General features: G+C 42.7%; 1 protein-coding gene across 3 annotated transcripts in view; it reads left to right on the top strand.

Moving 5' to 3' along the window:
- LOC124795500 (DNA-directed RNA polymerase III subunit RPC6) overlaps positions 1–17,569 on the top strand; it is a 77,277-nt gene that overhangs the window by 41,094 nt on the left and 18,614 nt on the right. For all 3 annotated transcript variants that reach the window (XM_047259559.1, XM_047259558.1, XM_047259557.1), the window contains 2 exons: positions 11,071–11,319; positions 12,318–12,569. In XM_047259559.1, coding sequence (XP_047115515.1) covers positions 11,071–11,319; positions 12,318–12,569 — 501 coding nt within the window. The remainder of the gene's footprint in view (positions 1–11,070; positions 11,320–12,317; positions 12,570–17,569) is intronic.

The raw sequence follows: 17,569 nt of genomic DNA, 5'->3' as shown, positions 1-17,569 counted from the left end.
CTCTCCATTATCACCCAATCCATTTAAACACTTCCTTCCAAGCTGTCGCCGTCCGTCTTTCCCTTTCCGGATACACGTTCTCTGTTTGTACTGTATACGTTCCATTGCCCACACCAATGACACGAGCTGATCTCCTTCATCTTCTTGGTCAGCTTCCACCCCCCTATTTGCTGGTTGGGGACTTCAATGCCCACCACCCGCTTTGGGGATCTCCACATCCTTGTCCACGTGGCTCACTATTGCTAGCCGTCTTCCACCAAGCGGATCTAGTTTGCCTCAACACTGGGGTCCCTACATTTTTGTCTGCCTCCACGACAAATTTATCTCATTTGGACCTTGCGGTCAGTACTGTTCCGCTAGCTAGGCGCTTCGAATGGTTCGCCCTTGATGATACACACTCGAGTGACCACTTTCCATGTGTCCTTTGACTGCAGCCTCAACTGCCATACATGCGCCCGCGACGCTGGAAGTTTGCCCAAGCTGATTGGACACTTTTTTCGTCTCTAGCGACATTCGATGACTCACTTTCCCAGCGTCGACGATTAGGTCACACATATTACCGACGTTATTCTTACAGCTGCGGAACATTCAATACCACGCACCTCCGAATTGCCCTGGTGCCCCCCAGTTCCTTGGTGGAACGAGGCATGCCGTGATGCAATACGTGAGCGGCGACGTGCTCTTCGCGTTTTCCGCCACCATCCTACTTTGGCCAACTGTATCCGCTATAAGCAGTTCCGAGCGCGATGCCGTCGTGTCATCCGCGATAGCAAGAAGGCAAGCTGGAAAGTCTTTATTAGCTCATTTAACACCTTCACTCCCTCCTCGGAAGATTGGAGTCGGCTTCGACGGTTCTCAGGCGCGCCTAGTTTCTCTCCGGTCTCTGGGCTCACTGTCGCGCATGACACATTAGTGGACCCCGTCGCAATTTCTAACTCGTTTGGTCAGCACTTTGCTGAGATTTCGAGCTCTTCAAATTACCCGCCAGCGTTTCTCCCGAAGAAACGTGCAGCGGAAGTGCGACCTCTTGCTTTCTCCTCTCATAATCGCGAAAGCTACAATACTGTTTTCTCCATGCGGGAACTCCAACATGCACTCTCTTCTTCTCGCTCCTCCGCCCCAGGACCGGATGGTATCCACGTCCAAATGTTGCTGCGTTTATCAACCCATAGTCTGCGTTACCTCCTTTGCCTTTATAATCGAATTTGGACCGACAGTACTTTACCCAGATGATGGCGGGAAGCTATCGTCGTTCCTGTTCCGAAACCTGGAAAGCACAAACATCTCCCCTCTAGCTATCGCCCCATTTCTCTCACGAGTAATGTCTGTAAGGTTTTGGAGTGTATGGTGAATTACCGTTTAGCGTGGTGGCTGGAATCCCGCAGTCTTTTAACACCTGCCCAATGCGGATTCCGAAAGCATTGTTCTGCAGTTGACCATCTTGTTGCTCTCTCCACTTATATCATGAACAATTTTCTCCGGAAACGCCAAACAGTAGCAATATTTTTTGATCTGGAGAGAGCATACGATACCTGTTGGAGGACAGGCATCCTCCGCACACTGTTCTCTTGGGGCTTTCGAGGTCGGCTGCCCCTTTTTCTTCGCGAATTTATGGCAGAGCACACATTTAGGGTGCGGGTGAACACTACTCTCTCCCGTACTTTCTCCCAAGAAAACGGGGTACCCCAGGGCTCTGTGCTGATTGTTGTACTGTTTGCCATTGCCATCAATCCAATTATGGATTGTCTCCTTCCTGATGTCTCGGGCTCCCTCTTTGTGGACGATTTTGCGATCTACTACAGCTCTCAACGGACCAGCCTTCTTGAACGACGTCTTCAAGGATGTCTCGATCGCCTCCACTCTTGGAGCATCGAAACCGGCTTCCGTTTTTCTCCCAGTAAGACCGTTTGTGTTAATTTTTGGCGACGTAAGGAGTTTCTTCCGCCCTCCTTACATCTAGGTCCTGTCAACCTTCCGTTTTCAAACGTCGCTAAATTCTTGGGTCTTATGTTTGACAGAAAACTGTGCTGGTCCTCCCACGTTTCCTATCTTTCGGCTCGCTGTCTGCGATCCCTTAACACCCTCCGTGTCCTTAATGGTACCTCCTGGGGAGCGGACCGAGTGGTCCTTCTCCGCCTCTATCGCGCCTTAGTGCGCTCGAAATTGGACTATGGAAGCGTAGTCTACTCCTCTGCTCGGCCGTCTATTCTTCGGCGTCTCGACTCGATCCACCACCGTGGATTACGTTTAGTGTCTGGAGCTTTTTACACCAGCCCTGTGGAAAGCCTTTATGCTGAGACTGCTGAACCTCCACTGTCCAATTGGCGAGCAGTCCTTCTGAGTCGTTATGCTAGCCATCTGTCTTCCATGCCTGCTAATCCAGCCCATGACCTTTTTTTCGACGCCTCCTTTGATGTAGGGTATGCAGGCCGCCCCTCCTCCTTACTACCACCGGGAGTCCACTTCCGTCAACTGCTTCATTCTCTTTCCTTCCGCTTTCCTAAAACCACCTTGACAACTTGGGGTACAGCACCGCCTTGGCTCCGTCCCCGGATCTGCCTGCTCCGTGACCTTTGTCGATTTCCCAAGGATGGTACCCCTTCACTTGTTTATCGTCGGGCATTTGCTGCTCTATGTGCACAAATGACGGACACCACATTTATTTACACCGACGGCTCGAAAACATCGTTAGGTGTAGGGAGTGCCTATATTGTTGGCGACACCCCAAATCACTTTCGGCTTCCCGACCAGTGTTCGGTTTATACTGCGGAGCTTTACGCTGTTCTCCAGGCTGTCCACTACATCCGCCGCCATCAGCAGATACAGAATGTTATTTGCTCAGATTCTCTCAGCTCTCTCCTCAGTCTCTGAGCTCTTTACCCTGTCCAACCTCTGGTCCACCGAATTCAGGACTGTTCTCGCTTGCTCCACATGGGGGGCGTTTCGGTGGCGTTCCTCTGGCTCCCGGGACACGCTGGTATCTGTGGGAATGAGGCGGCCGATACAGCGGCCAAGGCTGCAGTCTCTCTTCTTCGGCCAGCTATTCAGTCGATTCCCTTCACCGATGTACGGAGCATTTTATGTCGTCGAGTTGTTCTTTTATGGTACGCACATTGGTCGACACTTCCCTATAATAAATTGCGGGACGTGAAAGCTCGTCCTTGTGCTTGGACCTCTTCCTCCCGAACGCGTCGTCGGGAGGAGGTAATTTTAACTAGACTCCGGATAGGGCACTGTCTTTTTAGCCATCGAAATCTTTTAAGCGGCGATCCTCCTCCACTCTGTCCCCACCGCTCTCAGCTGTGGACGGTAAGACACCTTTTAATTGAGTGCCCCTACTTTAATCCGTTACGCTCCTGTCTACAGCTATCGCCTGATATATCGTCGATTTTAGCAGATGACACGCGCTCAGCCGACTGCGTTCTCAAGTTTATTAGTGCCAGTGAAATGACGTCAGTCATTTGAAGCTTTTTTTGGGGACAACCAACCCCTTTCTGTAGTGGATTTTTAAGCCTTCCTTCTGGTTTTAGTTTCTCCAATTTTATGACTTTCGTTCCCATTGCTGCCGGTTTTCAATTTCGGTTTTTTACTGTTTCCTAAGTCACGGACCGGGTGCTAATGACCATAGCAGTTTTGCGCCCTAAAACCAAAACAAAAAAAAAAAAAAAGTTGACAGGTAGGGTTCGCATGTACCTCCTAGTACAGGCCAGGCCCAGGGAGGGGTGATTGTCTGAGCTGCTACCTTCCCAAACTACTGATTGGTCCCTCTGTCAGGTGTTCGGGAGCTGTGACCTGAGGTGTCAGTTATCACCTAAGGTGAGTGCATTCCCTTGTGAAACGAGCCCCCAGTTGGAAGGAGCACGCCATCGGAGATGCTGGCAATCAGGGGATTTTCTCACAATGAGACAATCATCTTCACAATCAACGTCTACAGAACTTAAACAGAATGAGGCTAATAATTCAAAGACCCTTCCAGCTGCACCACAGTTTCTCGTGGTTTCACGTACTGAAGACGGTCAGTCCTTCGCAATGGTGAATCTGTTTATTATTCAGAAAGGTGTTGATGCCATTGCTGGCCCTGTGAAATCCTGCTCTCATTTACAGAATGGCACTTTGCTTTTGGAGACTGCTTCTGATTCTCAAGTTCAACAACTGCTTGCCGCCTCACTTCTCCATGCTTATCCTGTTTGTGTTGAGGCCCATAGAACTCTGAATCCTTCCCATGGTGTTAATTACACTTGGCTGCTAGACGGTCTGATGGAGGCTGAAATCCAGTCATACATATCTGATCAGGGTGTCATTGTCTTCCTTCTGGCGATGAAAAAGATAGATTTCTCCTTAGTGGCCTCCTGCAATCTTTTTCCCATCTTTGATAGAGTGGTGATTCCGTCCGAGATCAAAGCAGGCTAAGAAATTATCACAGTCTGACTGTACATCCTGAACCCAATGCGCTACTACCAGAGTAATCGTTTCAACCGCACTAGAACGTTGTGTCGACACCCAGCCAAATGTGTAACCTGTGGTAGGGATGCACATGAGGGCGATTATCCGCCTCCCTCTCCCCACTGTGTCAACTGCAATGGCAGCCATGCCGCCTCCTCTCGGGATTGTCCCGTGTATCTTGATGAGCGTGCTGTCCAGGAGATTTGGGTAAAGGGAAAAGTGCCTTACCCAGTTGCTCGCAAGTTATTGGCTAGCCGCAAACCCTGTGTTCTCCCGTCTGCCGCTTATAGTTCTGTTCTTGTTACCTCTCGCTCCATAAAGGACATGGCCATGCAGATGTGGGACCTCAAATTCAACTCTGAGGTTGTGAAATCACCCGGTGTCAAGGTAGCATTGCTGTATCCCGTCCAGCTGTGCACCAAGCCATCAAACAGTACACAACCAGTAGGCCAGAAGGGACGAGAGGAGCACTCCTGTGAAAGACTTCCTACATCCCTCTAGCCAAACAACACCTGAGCCTTCCTCTGCTAACTGGAAAGGCTTGAAGAAGTCCAAGAAAGGCAAACAGTCTTCTCCCCCAACTCAAAGATCCTCTTCAATGGTGTTGCTACGTGATACCTTAGCCCGGCCGACCTCCCTGTAGCCGGTGTACACCACTAATCATTTTTCTGCGTTGGACTCTACATACCAACAGCACAGGCAAGCCAATGCTCCTGTGGATCTCATGGAGCAGGATCCTGCTGTTTCTGTGCCCCGTAGCAGCAAGTCTTCGCAGACTGTCACTCGGCAGCTGCCGAGGTGACATCCCTTCATTTCTTCATCATCATGACTCTCCTTCAATGGAATGTTTGTGGCTTTTGGTTGCACAAAGAGGATTTACAGCTGCTTTTAGTATCACAGCGTCCCCTTGTACTCTGCTTTCAGGAAACAAAATTGCATCCTCGCGACCGCTGTGAGCTTCCACATTTCTTCCCAGTTCGTTTTTATCTTCCCCCTGAGGTCGGCATTCAATCTCATGGGGGCATCATGCTGCTCATACAGGATGATGATCAATAGTCAACCCATCTCCCTGACTACCCATCTTCAAGCTGTTGCAGTTCACCTTTTCCTTCCTCACTTGCCTTTCTCCCTTTGTACCATTTATATCCCTCCGTTGTTCAGTGTCACTAGGGCTGATTTCCTTCAGCTTATTGGGCAGCTACCTCCCCCATTTGTGCTGCTCGGCAACTGGAATGCTCATCATCCCCTTTGGGGTTTTCCCAGAACCTGTCAGAGAGGTGCCCTCTTGGCTGATCTTCATAATCAACTCAACCTCTTCTGCCTTAACACTGGAGCATGCACATTCCTTTCCGACTCCTCGCACACCTATTCCCATTTGGACCTATCCTCCTCCATTGCCCAGCTTGCCCTTCGTCTTGAGTGGTCCACTCTTTCTGGAACCTACTCGAGCGGCCATTTCCCATGTGCTGTTCATTTACTGACTCCTACCCCACCTATGTGTACACCCAAATGGCAGCTTACTAAGGCTGACTGGTGGCTTTACTCCTCCCTAGCGACCTTTGATGAACAAGATTTCCCCAGTTGTGACGACCAGGTGGAATACCTTACAAACGTTATCCTGACTGCTGCAGAATGTTCCATTCATTTCACTTCATCTTTACCACACAGTGTTCCAGTCCCTTGGTGGACTACTGAGGCATGTCTCAAAGCAATTTGTGCACTGAGATGTACTCTCTGCATTTTTAACCATCATCCTATGATGGCAAACTGCATTCATTATAAACAGATGCGTGCAAAGTTTTGTCGCGTTCTTCAGGGTAATAAAAAAAGCTTGCTGGATGTCATTCACTAGTTCTTTTAACAGTTCCACCCCTTCCTCTGTCCTGTGGCACTCCCCCACCACTTTGTACACATTTCCCCAGAGTTTCAATTGTCTGCCACTTCCTGATGGACTGCCCGTATTTTAAATGTTTACATTCCCGTTTGGGTTCACTGTCTGAATTATCAGCCATTTTAGCAAATGATGCGCGAGCTGTCGACCGCAATGTACTTTTTATCGATCAAAGCAATATGGTGAAGGCCATTTAATTTTTAGTTTTGGACCTCTGTTTCCGTATGGTATCTTTTGTAGCCCTTTCTCCACGTCCCTGTTTTTAGCTGTCTTCTCTTATGTCAATTGGGATTGATGTATAGTCATTTTATAACTCCTCTCTGTCTTCGTGTTCTGTAGTTTTGACATGGGTGCATAATGCGCCAGTTGTTTTTGCACCCTAAAGCAAATCAAAACAAACAGCCATTGGGCTCTTCACTTCATTTGTTGACTCCTGTTTGTGATATGACACACAATACAAATAGTTTTAGTTATAAAAAATCAGTGCACCTATCAACATAAGTCTTAAATATATTCAAAAGTACTCGGTGCAGCACTTTTACACTGAGAAGCATAGCAGATTAAAAGGACTGTGATGAATTAACATAACTTGCTAAGTAAACATTATGGCTAACTTTAAACCTGTGCAATATGTGATGGCAGCTTGTAACATGACTTCATTTGACCTTGATATTCTTTGTGAACAGAATGTCTATAATGAGATCAGATTTCAGCAGACAAAAATGTTAGACTTGGACAATCATACCATTAGAGCTCAAGTATACTGGACAAGTTAAAGTGGTTTACAAAATTTTAATGCTCCAGATGCAGATAAGACCCTTGTATGCAGATCTCATTTCTTTTGCCCACACAGGTGCTTAGCTATTGTCTACTGGCTAGACACTATCAGTCAATATTTGATCCCTTATTCTTCGACAGCTGATCTTATGTGGAAATCACTGACCTTCCAGGAAAATTCGAATGACACCCAAAATTTTGTCCATTCCACCAAGCAACAAGAGTCTTAATTATCACACAAATATACTTTAATCAATGTTTTAGCAATTTGATATAGTCTTAGACATTTTTATGTGGAGGTAACTATCACACAAATTTTTGTCCGCAAACAGTAGTGAGTAAATCTTCATATTATCTACTTCTGGTGCTTATGTTTGTTTTAACAGTTATGGAAAGGATAGATTGCTACTCACTGTAAATATGACATGTTGAATTGCCAGGGTTGCCACAGGTTCTGGAAATCAGGGAATGTAAGGGGATTTCACACACATAAGGGAAATTTGAAAAAAAAAAAAGAACACTGGAAAAACGTCATTTTCGTCTCAGTCGATGCCTATCTAAACTCATTTGGTTTCCACTAATGTGCAGGCCCTGCCTGTTGGATATAGTCTCTCTCCGATCTGCCTGCAGACCGGGTCAGTTTGTGTGTGGCGTAATGGAGCGGATTTTCATGGTTTATTTACAGACCCAGGACTGCGGTGCTCCTCAGCATGCCAGAGGCCATGGGCAATGGATTTCAGGAATTGCAACTGTCTCATCACAAGTACTTTGTACAGTGTGGCGTTTTAACGACGTTTTATTTGTTCTAGTATATATTGGCACTCAAAAAGTAGTTTGTGTGTTAGAAATTATGAACGGTAAGAAGAAGAAAATTGTGTCAGTCGCTGACAGTTTGTATGCTATATACTTATTTATTTCTCAAAAGAAAAATCACAAAATACCTGTAAGATAATAGATGACACAGTGGGTAATAACCGACAATAATGAATATAGTAGAACCAGATTTTTATCGGTGGTCACCTACAGTGTTGGTTTACTCAATTCTTCCCACCTTATTGTTATTCTTCTTCCTCTTTTACGCACTTCTTTCAAGAGGCCTACTTTTTTCTGAGGTTATTTCTGAAATTAGTGAAGGTATTTTAAATCTGTCTTGTGACTCCAAGGAAATGCACATTTTTGTCACCAAATGTGCTATGTTTTGTTGTAATTAAATAACATCAGTGGTTTTAATGAAAAACACATACCATTTGGCTTGTTTTCTTCATTCAAAAACAGCTCATTACAAGAGATGTTGATGTTAGTACTTAAGATTTTTGCTCACATCAAGAAACGCCATCTACTTGCAAGTTTTTTTTAGGTATTTTCTCATTTGCAATATTGTTTCTTGTACCATAGCTGCAAAGATAGTTTTCTTACATCTAACCCTCAAAATTTGTCAGGGAAAAATGCTAAGACTTGTCTGGAAATCAGTTAACTATCAGGAAATTTCACTTGGGGAAACTTGTGGCAACCCTGGTTGCATACAGGCACAACGAAAAGACTTATAGATTAAGGTTTTGTCCAAAGCCTTCATCAGAAAAGAAAAACACAATTGCAGGTATAATAGTATATGGACAATCATACCATTAGAGCTCGAGTATATGGGACAAGTTAAAGTTTACAAAATTTTAATACTCCAGATGCAAATAAGACTTGTGGATGCACTCTTGTCCACACAGATGTTTAGCTATTGTCTTGTGGCTAGACACTGTCAGCCAATATTTGAACTCTGATGCTCCATCCATAGCTGATCTTACATTGAAATTGCTGATCTTCCAGTAAAATTTGAATCACAAACAAAATTTTGTCCATTACACCAAACAGGAGTCTCAATTATCATGCAAATATACTTTAATCAACATTTTAGTAATCTGATACAGTAACTACTGTACAAATTTATGTCCACACACAGTATTCAGTAAGTCATAATATTATCTACTTATGATGCTTATGTTTGTTTTAACATTTATGGAAAGGATAGATCACTTCTCACTGTAAATATGACACATTGAGTTGCATACAGGCATAACGAAAAGACTTACACATTAAGCTTTCGGCCAAAGCCCTCATCAGAAAAGAAAAACACAGGCAAGTATAGTAGTGTATGGGAAGTTCTGGTTGAGAATAACGAATTATTTGGGAATAAAGAAAACTACCCATGAAAGGCAGAAAGGCAGAAGCACTGTGTTGTTGATAGGTACACAAACAAAAGGGACAGAGCTCAGCTAGCTTTCGGAATGCACTTTCTTACACACACACACACACACACACACACACACACACACACACACACACACACTCTATTGTGTTGGGGATGGGTTAGGGCAGTGAGCTACCTTCAGTTTAGGCTAGGAAGATTACGAGAGCAAAGGATGTGCTGTAAAGATAGCTCACATCTGCACAGCTCAGAAAAGCTGGTGATGCTGGGGAGAATCCAGGTGGCACTGGTTGTAAAGCAGCCATTGAAATCTTGCATGTTGTCCTCTGCTTCATGTTGTGCCACTGTGTGGTTTGCCTTGTTTTTGGCAACAGTTTGGCAGTGGCCATTTATTCTAGTTGGCAGCTGATTGGTTGTCATACCAATGTAAAACACTGTGCAGTGGTTGCAACAGAGCTGGTATATAACAGCTGGCTGACCTCCGATGGAGTAGGATAAATCTGTGACGGAACTGGAAAAGGTGGTGCTGGGTGGGTGGATTGGGCTCTGCTGAAACCAGTGCACAGTGTTTTTCATTGGTATGACAACCAAACAGCTGTCAAGTAGAATGACTACTGCCAAACCCTTGACAAAAACAAGGTCAACCACCCAGTGCCACAATGTACAGCAGGGCACAACATGTGAGATTTCAATGGCTGCCTCACAATATGTACCATCTGGATCCTCCAAACCACCACCAGCTTCTCTGAGCGGCACAGATGGGAGCTCTCCGTACAGTGCATCCTCTGCCCCCTACTGCCCCCTAACCTGCCTGGCCTAAATATAAGGTAACTCACTGCCCCCCCAAAATCTGTGTCCCCACATCAGCTAGTTGCATGCTGTTATCTCAAGCCCTAGTCTATGAAATCACGTGCCCAGCCCTCTGCAATCTGCCCCCTGTACCTGCACCTCTAGTTAGCCTCCAGATGGTGCCCCACTTTTCTGCAAGCCGCTAGACGCTAACCACCAACCCTCTCCCTGCCTCCCCCCCTCTCTACATCCCTCACCCTACCTCACCCCAGTTCACTCACTGTGGGGTGGGAAAGAGGTGGCTGTCGACAGAGCACAATGTATGGAGACAGACGTGTGTGTGTGTGTGTGTGTGTGTGTGTGTGTGTGCACATGCTTTTCCTACAAGCTTGAAAAAGGAAGTGCATTCTGAAAGCTAACCAAGCTTTGTACCTTTTATTTGGGTACCTTTAGATGATGCAGCACTTCTGCCTTTCAGTGAGTCATCTACTTTAAACACACACATTCAGAAGCACAAGCACACCTCACACACACACACACACACACACACACACACACAAAACAGCGTGTGTTTTTCTTTTCTGATGAAGGCATTGGCCGAAAGCTTAATATGTAACACTCTTTTCATTGTGCTTGCCAGCAACTCGGAATGTGTCATCTTTACAGTGAGTAGCAATCTACTCTTTCCATAATTGATATTTTGCTATTGTAGGCAATTAACTATTGTTTACTGAAAGCCGATGTCGTTGGTGAGCTTTCTTGGCAGCACATTCTTGTTCTCTTTTTAAACAGTGCAAATTGCTGTATTTTAACTTGTTTTACTTTAATTATTTATCTTAAGAAATGTTCAGTTGTTAAAATAAAATGTCGGACGCTAATTTAAGAAATTTGTAAGATTGACAAATTCTCTTCTTACCTTATATCCCTAGAACTATGTTAACATTTTTGGTATGACTTCCATTTTTTTTTCTAGGGATTTTTTGATCTCTTCAATCAAAAAGGAACACTACTGTACAAATTGAAAGACCCGTCAAAAAATCAGAATGTTAAAGGTGCTGACAATGAAGAAAAAGTGGTTTACAGAATCATTGAAGAGGCTGGAAACAAAGGAATCTGGATCAGAGATATAAGACATAAATCCAATTTGATACTCACACAGCTTAATAAGATATTGAAAAACCTGGAAAATAAGAAACTAATCAAAGCTGTGAAATCGGTATCTGTAAGTAAAATACTTGTTTCTCACATAATAAAAGTGTTATTTTGCTAAATCAAATCATGTATCTGGTACCCATTTTTATCTTTACGGAGACTTGGTTTCAAACTTATGACTTCTCTCTAGATTAGGAATGGTCCTTCTTTGTTGACACATGGGTCTGATTCACATTTTTACTTATGGTCGTGGGCCGTCTCATCATGACATAACAGAAATACTACTAGCACATAAAGTCAAAAGTACAGAGTCCATGATGTTAATGTTGATGGAGTAATGCAACAGTTATGAATGAATCCCTTTCTTGACATGTCATGTCAACAAACTATGCAACAAAATGTGTGTTTTTGAGAGTACTCATTTTATTTTTACCCAGAATTTCTTCCATTGGCTGGTTTGAAGCCAATTGTGTGCCAGATGTAATCCATGGGCTGCCAGTTGCCCACCTGTGCTATAGATCATAAGCATGTATGTTTCTGCCAACTTACTTTTGCTGTCTCTTAAACTTTACAGTTCTGAACACAAGTTTTGTTTATGCATCTCTATGGATTTTAAGTGTTGATTTAGAGAAATATTACATTGTCATAATTGCATCATAAAGCTCATCCATGATTTTATTGCCCCTCTTGGTTGTAAAACTTCTTTCTTTCCATTTAGTATATATAGATTTCTCTTTGCTGTGTGTAAGAATGAAACTAGGCCCTGCGCACTACCTGTTCTTTGGTGGCTTTATTACTCACTAAAGGATTTGAAAGAATGACAACAAAGTTTAATTTTCATTACTTCATTAAGTTGATGCAGCAGCATTATTTTGATGACTTGTCATTTGTGGGGAAAACTTTTTTAAAATTCTTGATGAGTAGAATGAAAAAAGTTACATATACATTGTGGTGGAACATCTGAAACTGCTTGGAAATTATTTATCTTGTTGAAGTTAATGTGTATCTTCATGTCTCTTTCAATTTCTGCTATTCATTGTAATGAGTATCGGAAATTAATTTTTTCAGGCAAGCAAGAAAAAAGTTTATATGCTTTATAATCTGGAGCCAGATCGTTCAGTCACAGGTGGAGCCTGGTATTGTGATCAGGATTTTGAAGCAGAGTTCGTTGATGTGCTAAATCAGCAGTGCTATAAGTTTTTGTTAACCAAGACTGAAGCTGCAAAGGAATGCAAAGGAGGGCCAATAGCAGCAAGAAATATTTCGTATGCTTCATCAAAGGATGTATGGAAATATATAAATGACCTGGGCATCAGCAAAGTAAGTTCATCATGCTTTCTCAGCAGAGATTTTTATTAGTTGAGAGGTGTAATGGGGGTCAACTATTTCCAGGAGTCATATACGTGGTAATGTAGCATTGTTTTTGCAGAAACTATTCACATGTATGAAATTTGCTCAGAGAAGATTCATCCAGGCCTTTAGTTAATCTTGAAATGTTCATTCACTTTCCATATTTGAAGGTGAAGTCCACCAGTAAACAACATGGTCTTTTCTAAGGCCATTGTAAATGTAATTGTTTAGGTGCTGGTAATCATTATAGAGAACTCTTCAAAAATTTTCACTTTATCACTTATTTAGTTCTGGCTATCCAGTTAGTGAAAAGGGTAATCATTTATGCAGAAAGGGGTTGTCACAAATAAGTCTTTTAAAAATATGAGAGTTATATAATAGTTTAAAGTTGTTTTGGACATAAGGATAAGCAGTCCATTGTTCATATCTACAGCTATGGATTCAAGAAGCACATAGATAGCTGACCAGGACCATTTCAGAACTTCAGTTATTTTTATCAGAAATTTTGAGATGGAAATTAACACTTTTGTTTTTGTTTACTACGACATACATACAGATACCACAGTAATCAACAGAAAGTACAAAATTTGGAACAGGATGTGTAGGTTTATTTAATATTATGGAGGAGGGTGGATGAAAATTGAAAAAAGTTGTTGTTTAGAGTGTTGAATAAAATAATTTATGTATGAAATGTCATCACCACTGACTTATGGCAAAGATAAAGAAAATCAAATCAAATGGAGGAACTAAAAAGCTCTACTACAGTTCCTTCTGTCATCTGCTTTTCATCACCATGGCAGGAGACAGGAAAAAGAAAATACTCACTGATCAATAATTCCAAAATGCAAACAAACTTCTCTTTCTCCATGACAATACAAGGCCTCACACAAGTTTGCACACCAGTCCGCATGCCTGAGAGGCACTCAGGAAACTTAATTGGACTGTTCTCCCTCATCCCCCCTACAGCCTGGATCTTGCACCTTCAGACTACCATCTGTGTGACTCAATGAGAGAAGCACTGCAATTGATGATGCAAAGGTTATTGATACAGCAAGATGATGGCTCTGACATCGACTAGTAAGGTGGTACCATGCTGGCGACAGTCCCTTGCAATAAGTTGGCATAAGGTCATTGCATTGAACAGAGATTATGTTGAAAAATAGGGTTTGTAGCCAAAAGAATGGAGAATAATATGATGTATTGGAATCCTGAACAAAACCATCTTGCTTTCAGAAAAACAATGTGTTGTATTGAAACTTCCTGGCAGATTAAAACTGTGTGCCCGACTGAGACTCGAACTCGGGACGAGATACTGGCAGAAGTAAAGCTGTGAGACCGGGCGTGAGTCATGCTTCGGTAGCTCAGATGGTAGAGCACTTGCCCGTGAAAGGCAAAGGTCCCGGGTTCGAGTCTCGGTCGGGCACACAGTTTTAATCTGCCATGAAGTTTCATATCAGCGCACACTCCGCTGCAGAGTTAAAATCTCATTCTGGAACCCTGACGAGGGTTCTGGGTGACTTTCCCAAACTCTAACCCCTTCCATAACCTCTCTGGTTCTTTTTCTTTACCCCTCTTCCTTCCCCTTCGACCCTTCTGCCGAAAGGAGGAGCCACTTGCATACGTAAAACCTTTTTTATGTGTGTGTTCTCCTGCCGCTATTTGGTGAGTAGATTGTTTTATCTATCCAATTACATTATATTGCCAAATATTGATTATTTCTGTTGTTACAGTTTGTATTGTATTTCATATTCTTATGTTGAAAGGAATAGAAACTAACATATATTCACTGTCAATGAAATTGTTCTTAAGTTGCAGATAGGATTAAAGTTAGCCGGCATTCTGCCATTCGTGAACTACATTAATAGTAACCAGAACTTCTAAGAACTGTTCTCCATGACACATTTACTGTACAATTGTGTTATTAGAAAAACTGTGCACCCATTGCATGTCTTCAGTTATGACTATAAAGGAAACTGGCTAGCTGCAGTAAATACAGTTTTTGTGTGTTTTGAATAGGGAGCTGGAATTCTAGCATCTGTTTTTGGCAAAATTCACATCTACTAGGTGTATCCAGAAATTAAGATTTCTAGTGTTGTTTCCTTTAAAGTAGATGTATTTAGCAGGGAAAATCGCACATGCACAATAAATCTGCCTGGTGGCAATACTGTGGCATTTGTGCCCTGAAGTGGCATCTCTTATTCGTTCTGCCACCGGCTGCTGGGTTTGATCTGTGATAAGGTTTCTTAATGCACAAAACATAATACCCATCGAATTTCATTGTCAGATCTATGGGCCAATATCATGAGCAAATAAATGGTGCATCGCCGGTGTAGGCTTTTTTCAGAAGGTTGTCGTAGTGTCCATGATGAAGAGCCCATTGGGCAACCGTCCCTCATCAATGATCACCTGATAGAGCTGTTGTGGCAGAACTGTTGGAGAACTGTGGAGAACTGTTGCTTCACGATTATGGAGCTCAGCAGCCATTTTCTGCAGATGTCGTGATCCTTGTTGTTTGAAATTGTCACTAAGCACCTGCTGTTCAAGAAATTGTGTGCCAGGTGGATGCAAAAGATCTGACACTCGAGCATGAAATGAAACTTTTTGGAGCAGTACTGACATTTCTGCAGTGGTATCATGATGATGGCGACGAGTTTCTCGAGGATCATCACAGGCGATGAGACATGGATTTCTCACTTGCCCCTGGAAAACAGGCAGCAGTCAATGCAGTGGTGTCACAGTGGATCTCTGGTCAAGACGAAATTCAAACAGACTGTGTCAGTACAGAAAGTGATGTGCACAGTGTTCTGGGACAGGAAGGGCATTCTGATCATTGACTTCCTACCCATAGGTGAAACAGTGAACACTGACTGTTATTGTGAAATGATGCAGAAACTCTGATATGCCACTCAGAAAAAGAAGTGTGGAATTCTTACTGCAGGTGTTGTGCTGCTGTATGTCAGTGCTCATTCCCATACAGCTTGGTGCTCAGCAACTGTTTTGCAGAAGTTCAGTTGGGAGCTGTTTGACAATTCAGCATACAGTCCCAATCTTGCTCCCAGCACCTCAAGAAATTCCTGTCCTCCGACCAGTATTTTGACAGTGACAAAGAGCTGAAGACGAATGTCACACTGGTTCCATTCTCAGGGGACAGACTTTTATGAACAGGAATAAAAAAGTTGATCCCATGATATGATAAGTGTCTCAATTCTTCTGGTGACTGTCAAGAAATAGCTCAAACATTGCTGTACCTGTCGCCAATACAGTTTTCCATGTAAATATGTTGTTTTTGTTTTAGAAAAATAGGGAAAATTACTTTCTGGATGTGATTTATATTTTGGGCAGAATTCATTTCTATATTTGGCAAAATGATTGGACACACAGATTTAAAAGGTTATCATGTAACACGCCTTAAGATGAAGATGAAGCATTAGATTGACTGTTAAAAAAAGTGCTGATTGTGGACGTTTTTGTCTGGAGTGTTTATTTTTGGAAAAACTTCCACAGTTTCTTCCAAAATGGTCCCACAGTTTCTTCCAAAATGGTCCCACAGTTTCTTCCAAAATGGTCTTTACTTGTTTTCTTCTTTTGGCTCTATTTAAGCTTTCAACAAATGATTGTTTATGTCTGAGAAGCTGTGGCATTTTCCCACTGGCTAACAGATTGCTTCACTGATGTAAGGTGTTTCTTGACTCTTTTTTTCTTTTCTTTCCCCACACAATGATTAAAAAATCTGCAGAATATAGAGTTCAACCTTTCATGTGCACTCACAGCCATGCAGCCCATATGTGATAATGCTACAGATAGAACCAACAAGGTACTTAGTATAGAATTAGAATGGAAAATAACTCTATTCGCATGTTAAGGGAAGACTTTCAGTGTGATCAAAATACTTTGTAGTCAAAATACTTTGACTGGTTTTGCTTCCAGTTTGTATAGTGCAGAGTGCAGATGCTATAAACTGGCAGTCGGCTGTGAGCATAAACAAACTAGAATTACGACTGCCAGAGGGGTGAGGTGTAGTGCGGGAGAACAAGCCTCGCCTCCAATTTCAGGGCAGTCAATCTATACCCATATTATGTGTTCTGCAAAAGCAGAAATTACATTTGTTGGTAGCTATCATCTATCCCATTTGCTTTTGTGAGGGTGGTAATTGATCTCCGTGATGAACCAAAATTAGTCTCTTCACTCATTTCAAAATGAGAAAGAAAACAACAATCAGTGCACAACACAAAGCATTTGTTAACAGCTACTGTGTAACTGCTTGCTGAAGTTGTCAGTGTCATAAATGATGTAGTTCAGGCCTGATCTCTACCATTATTTTGTCACAGCTACATTAAAAAACACCCACCCACCTAAACAGCCACGTTAAAGTGTCACATTATACCAGCTTTTGAATTATAGCTTGCAAACAACAAATGTGTGTATCATCCGCCCCCCCCCACTCTTCCGCGTTAGTGCGTTCCATGGTTGTATTATGTAGTGTGTATCTTATACAGATCATTCAACCGCACAGTTGCCGTGGCACTAGTGTATTAAGCACAATAATAAGTCATGTTTTATGCATGTTTTATTTTGCAGAAACGATCTTGCATACATTATCTTTCAAAATTGAGCTTTGCCATATTATGTGCAATGCCACTAAGAAAGTGGTATTGGGTAGGAATTTCTTCACAATCCCAGTGAAGGACAATCCTATTTCAAGGGTTTTGTGACCCTGCCTACTTGAGCTCATAGTTTGTTCTATTGTCTTTTCAGGGATGGACCGTGACCTTACCACAGATACTAACCATTTCTACGTAGTACTTTGTTTTTCTTTGTATTTCTAAGTGACAGGGTGTGATGAAGCAAGCTGGGATATTTTTAATTTCCCTGTTTTGCCATCTGCCTCCTTAAAATTCGTTATTTTAGTTTTAACTAATTACCATTAATATATGTAAATATAATATGCATTTTCATAAAAGAGAAAGATT

Source organism: Schistocerca piceifrons, chromosome 4 (genome assembly GCF_021461385.2).
Source record: "Schistocerca piceifrons isolate TAMUIC-IGC-003096 chromosome 4, iqSchPice1.1, whole genome shotgun sequence".
In the NCBI taxonomy this organism is placed as follows: Eukaryota; Metazoa; Arthropoda; class Insecta; order Orthoptera; family Acrididae; genus Schistocerca; species Schistocerca piceifrons.
The sequence above is the reverse complement of the archived record's forward strand: the minus strand, read 5'-3'. Positions and strand labels throughout refer to the sequence as shown.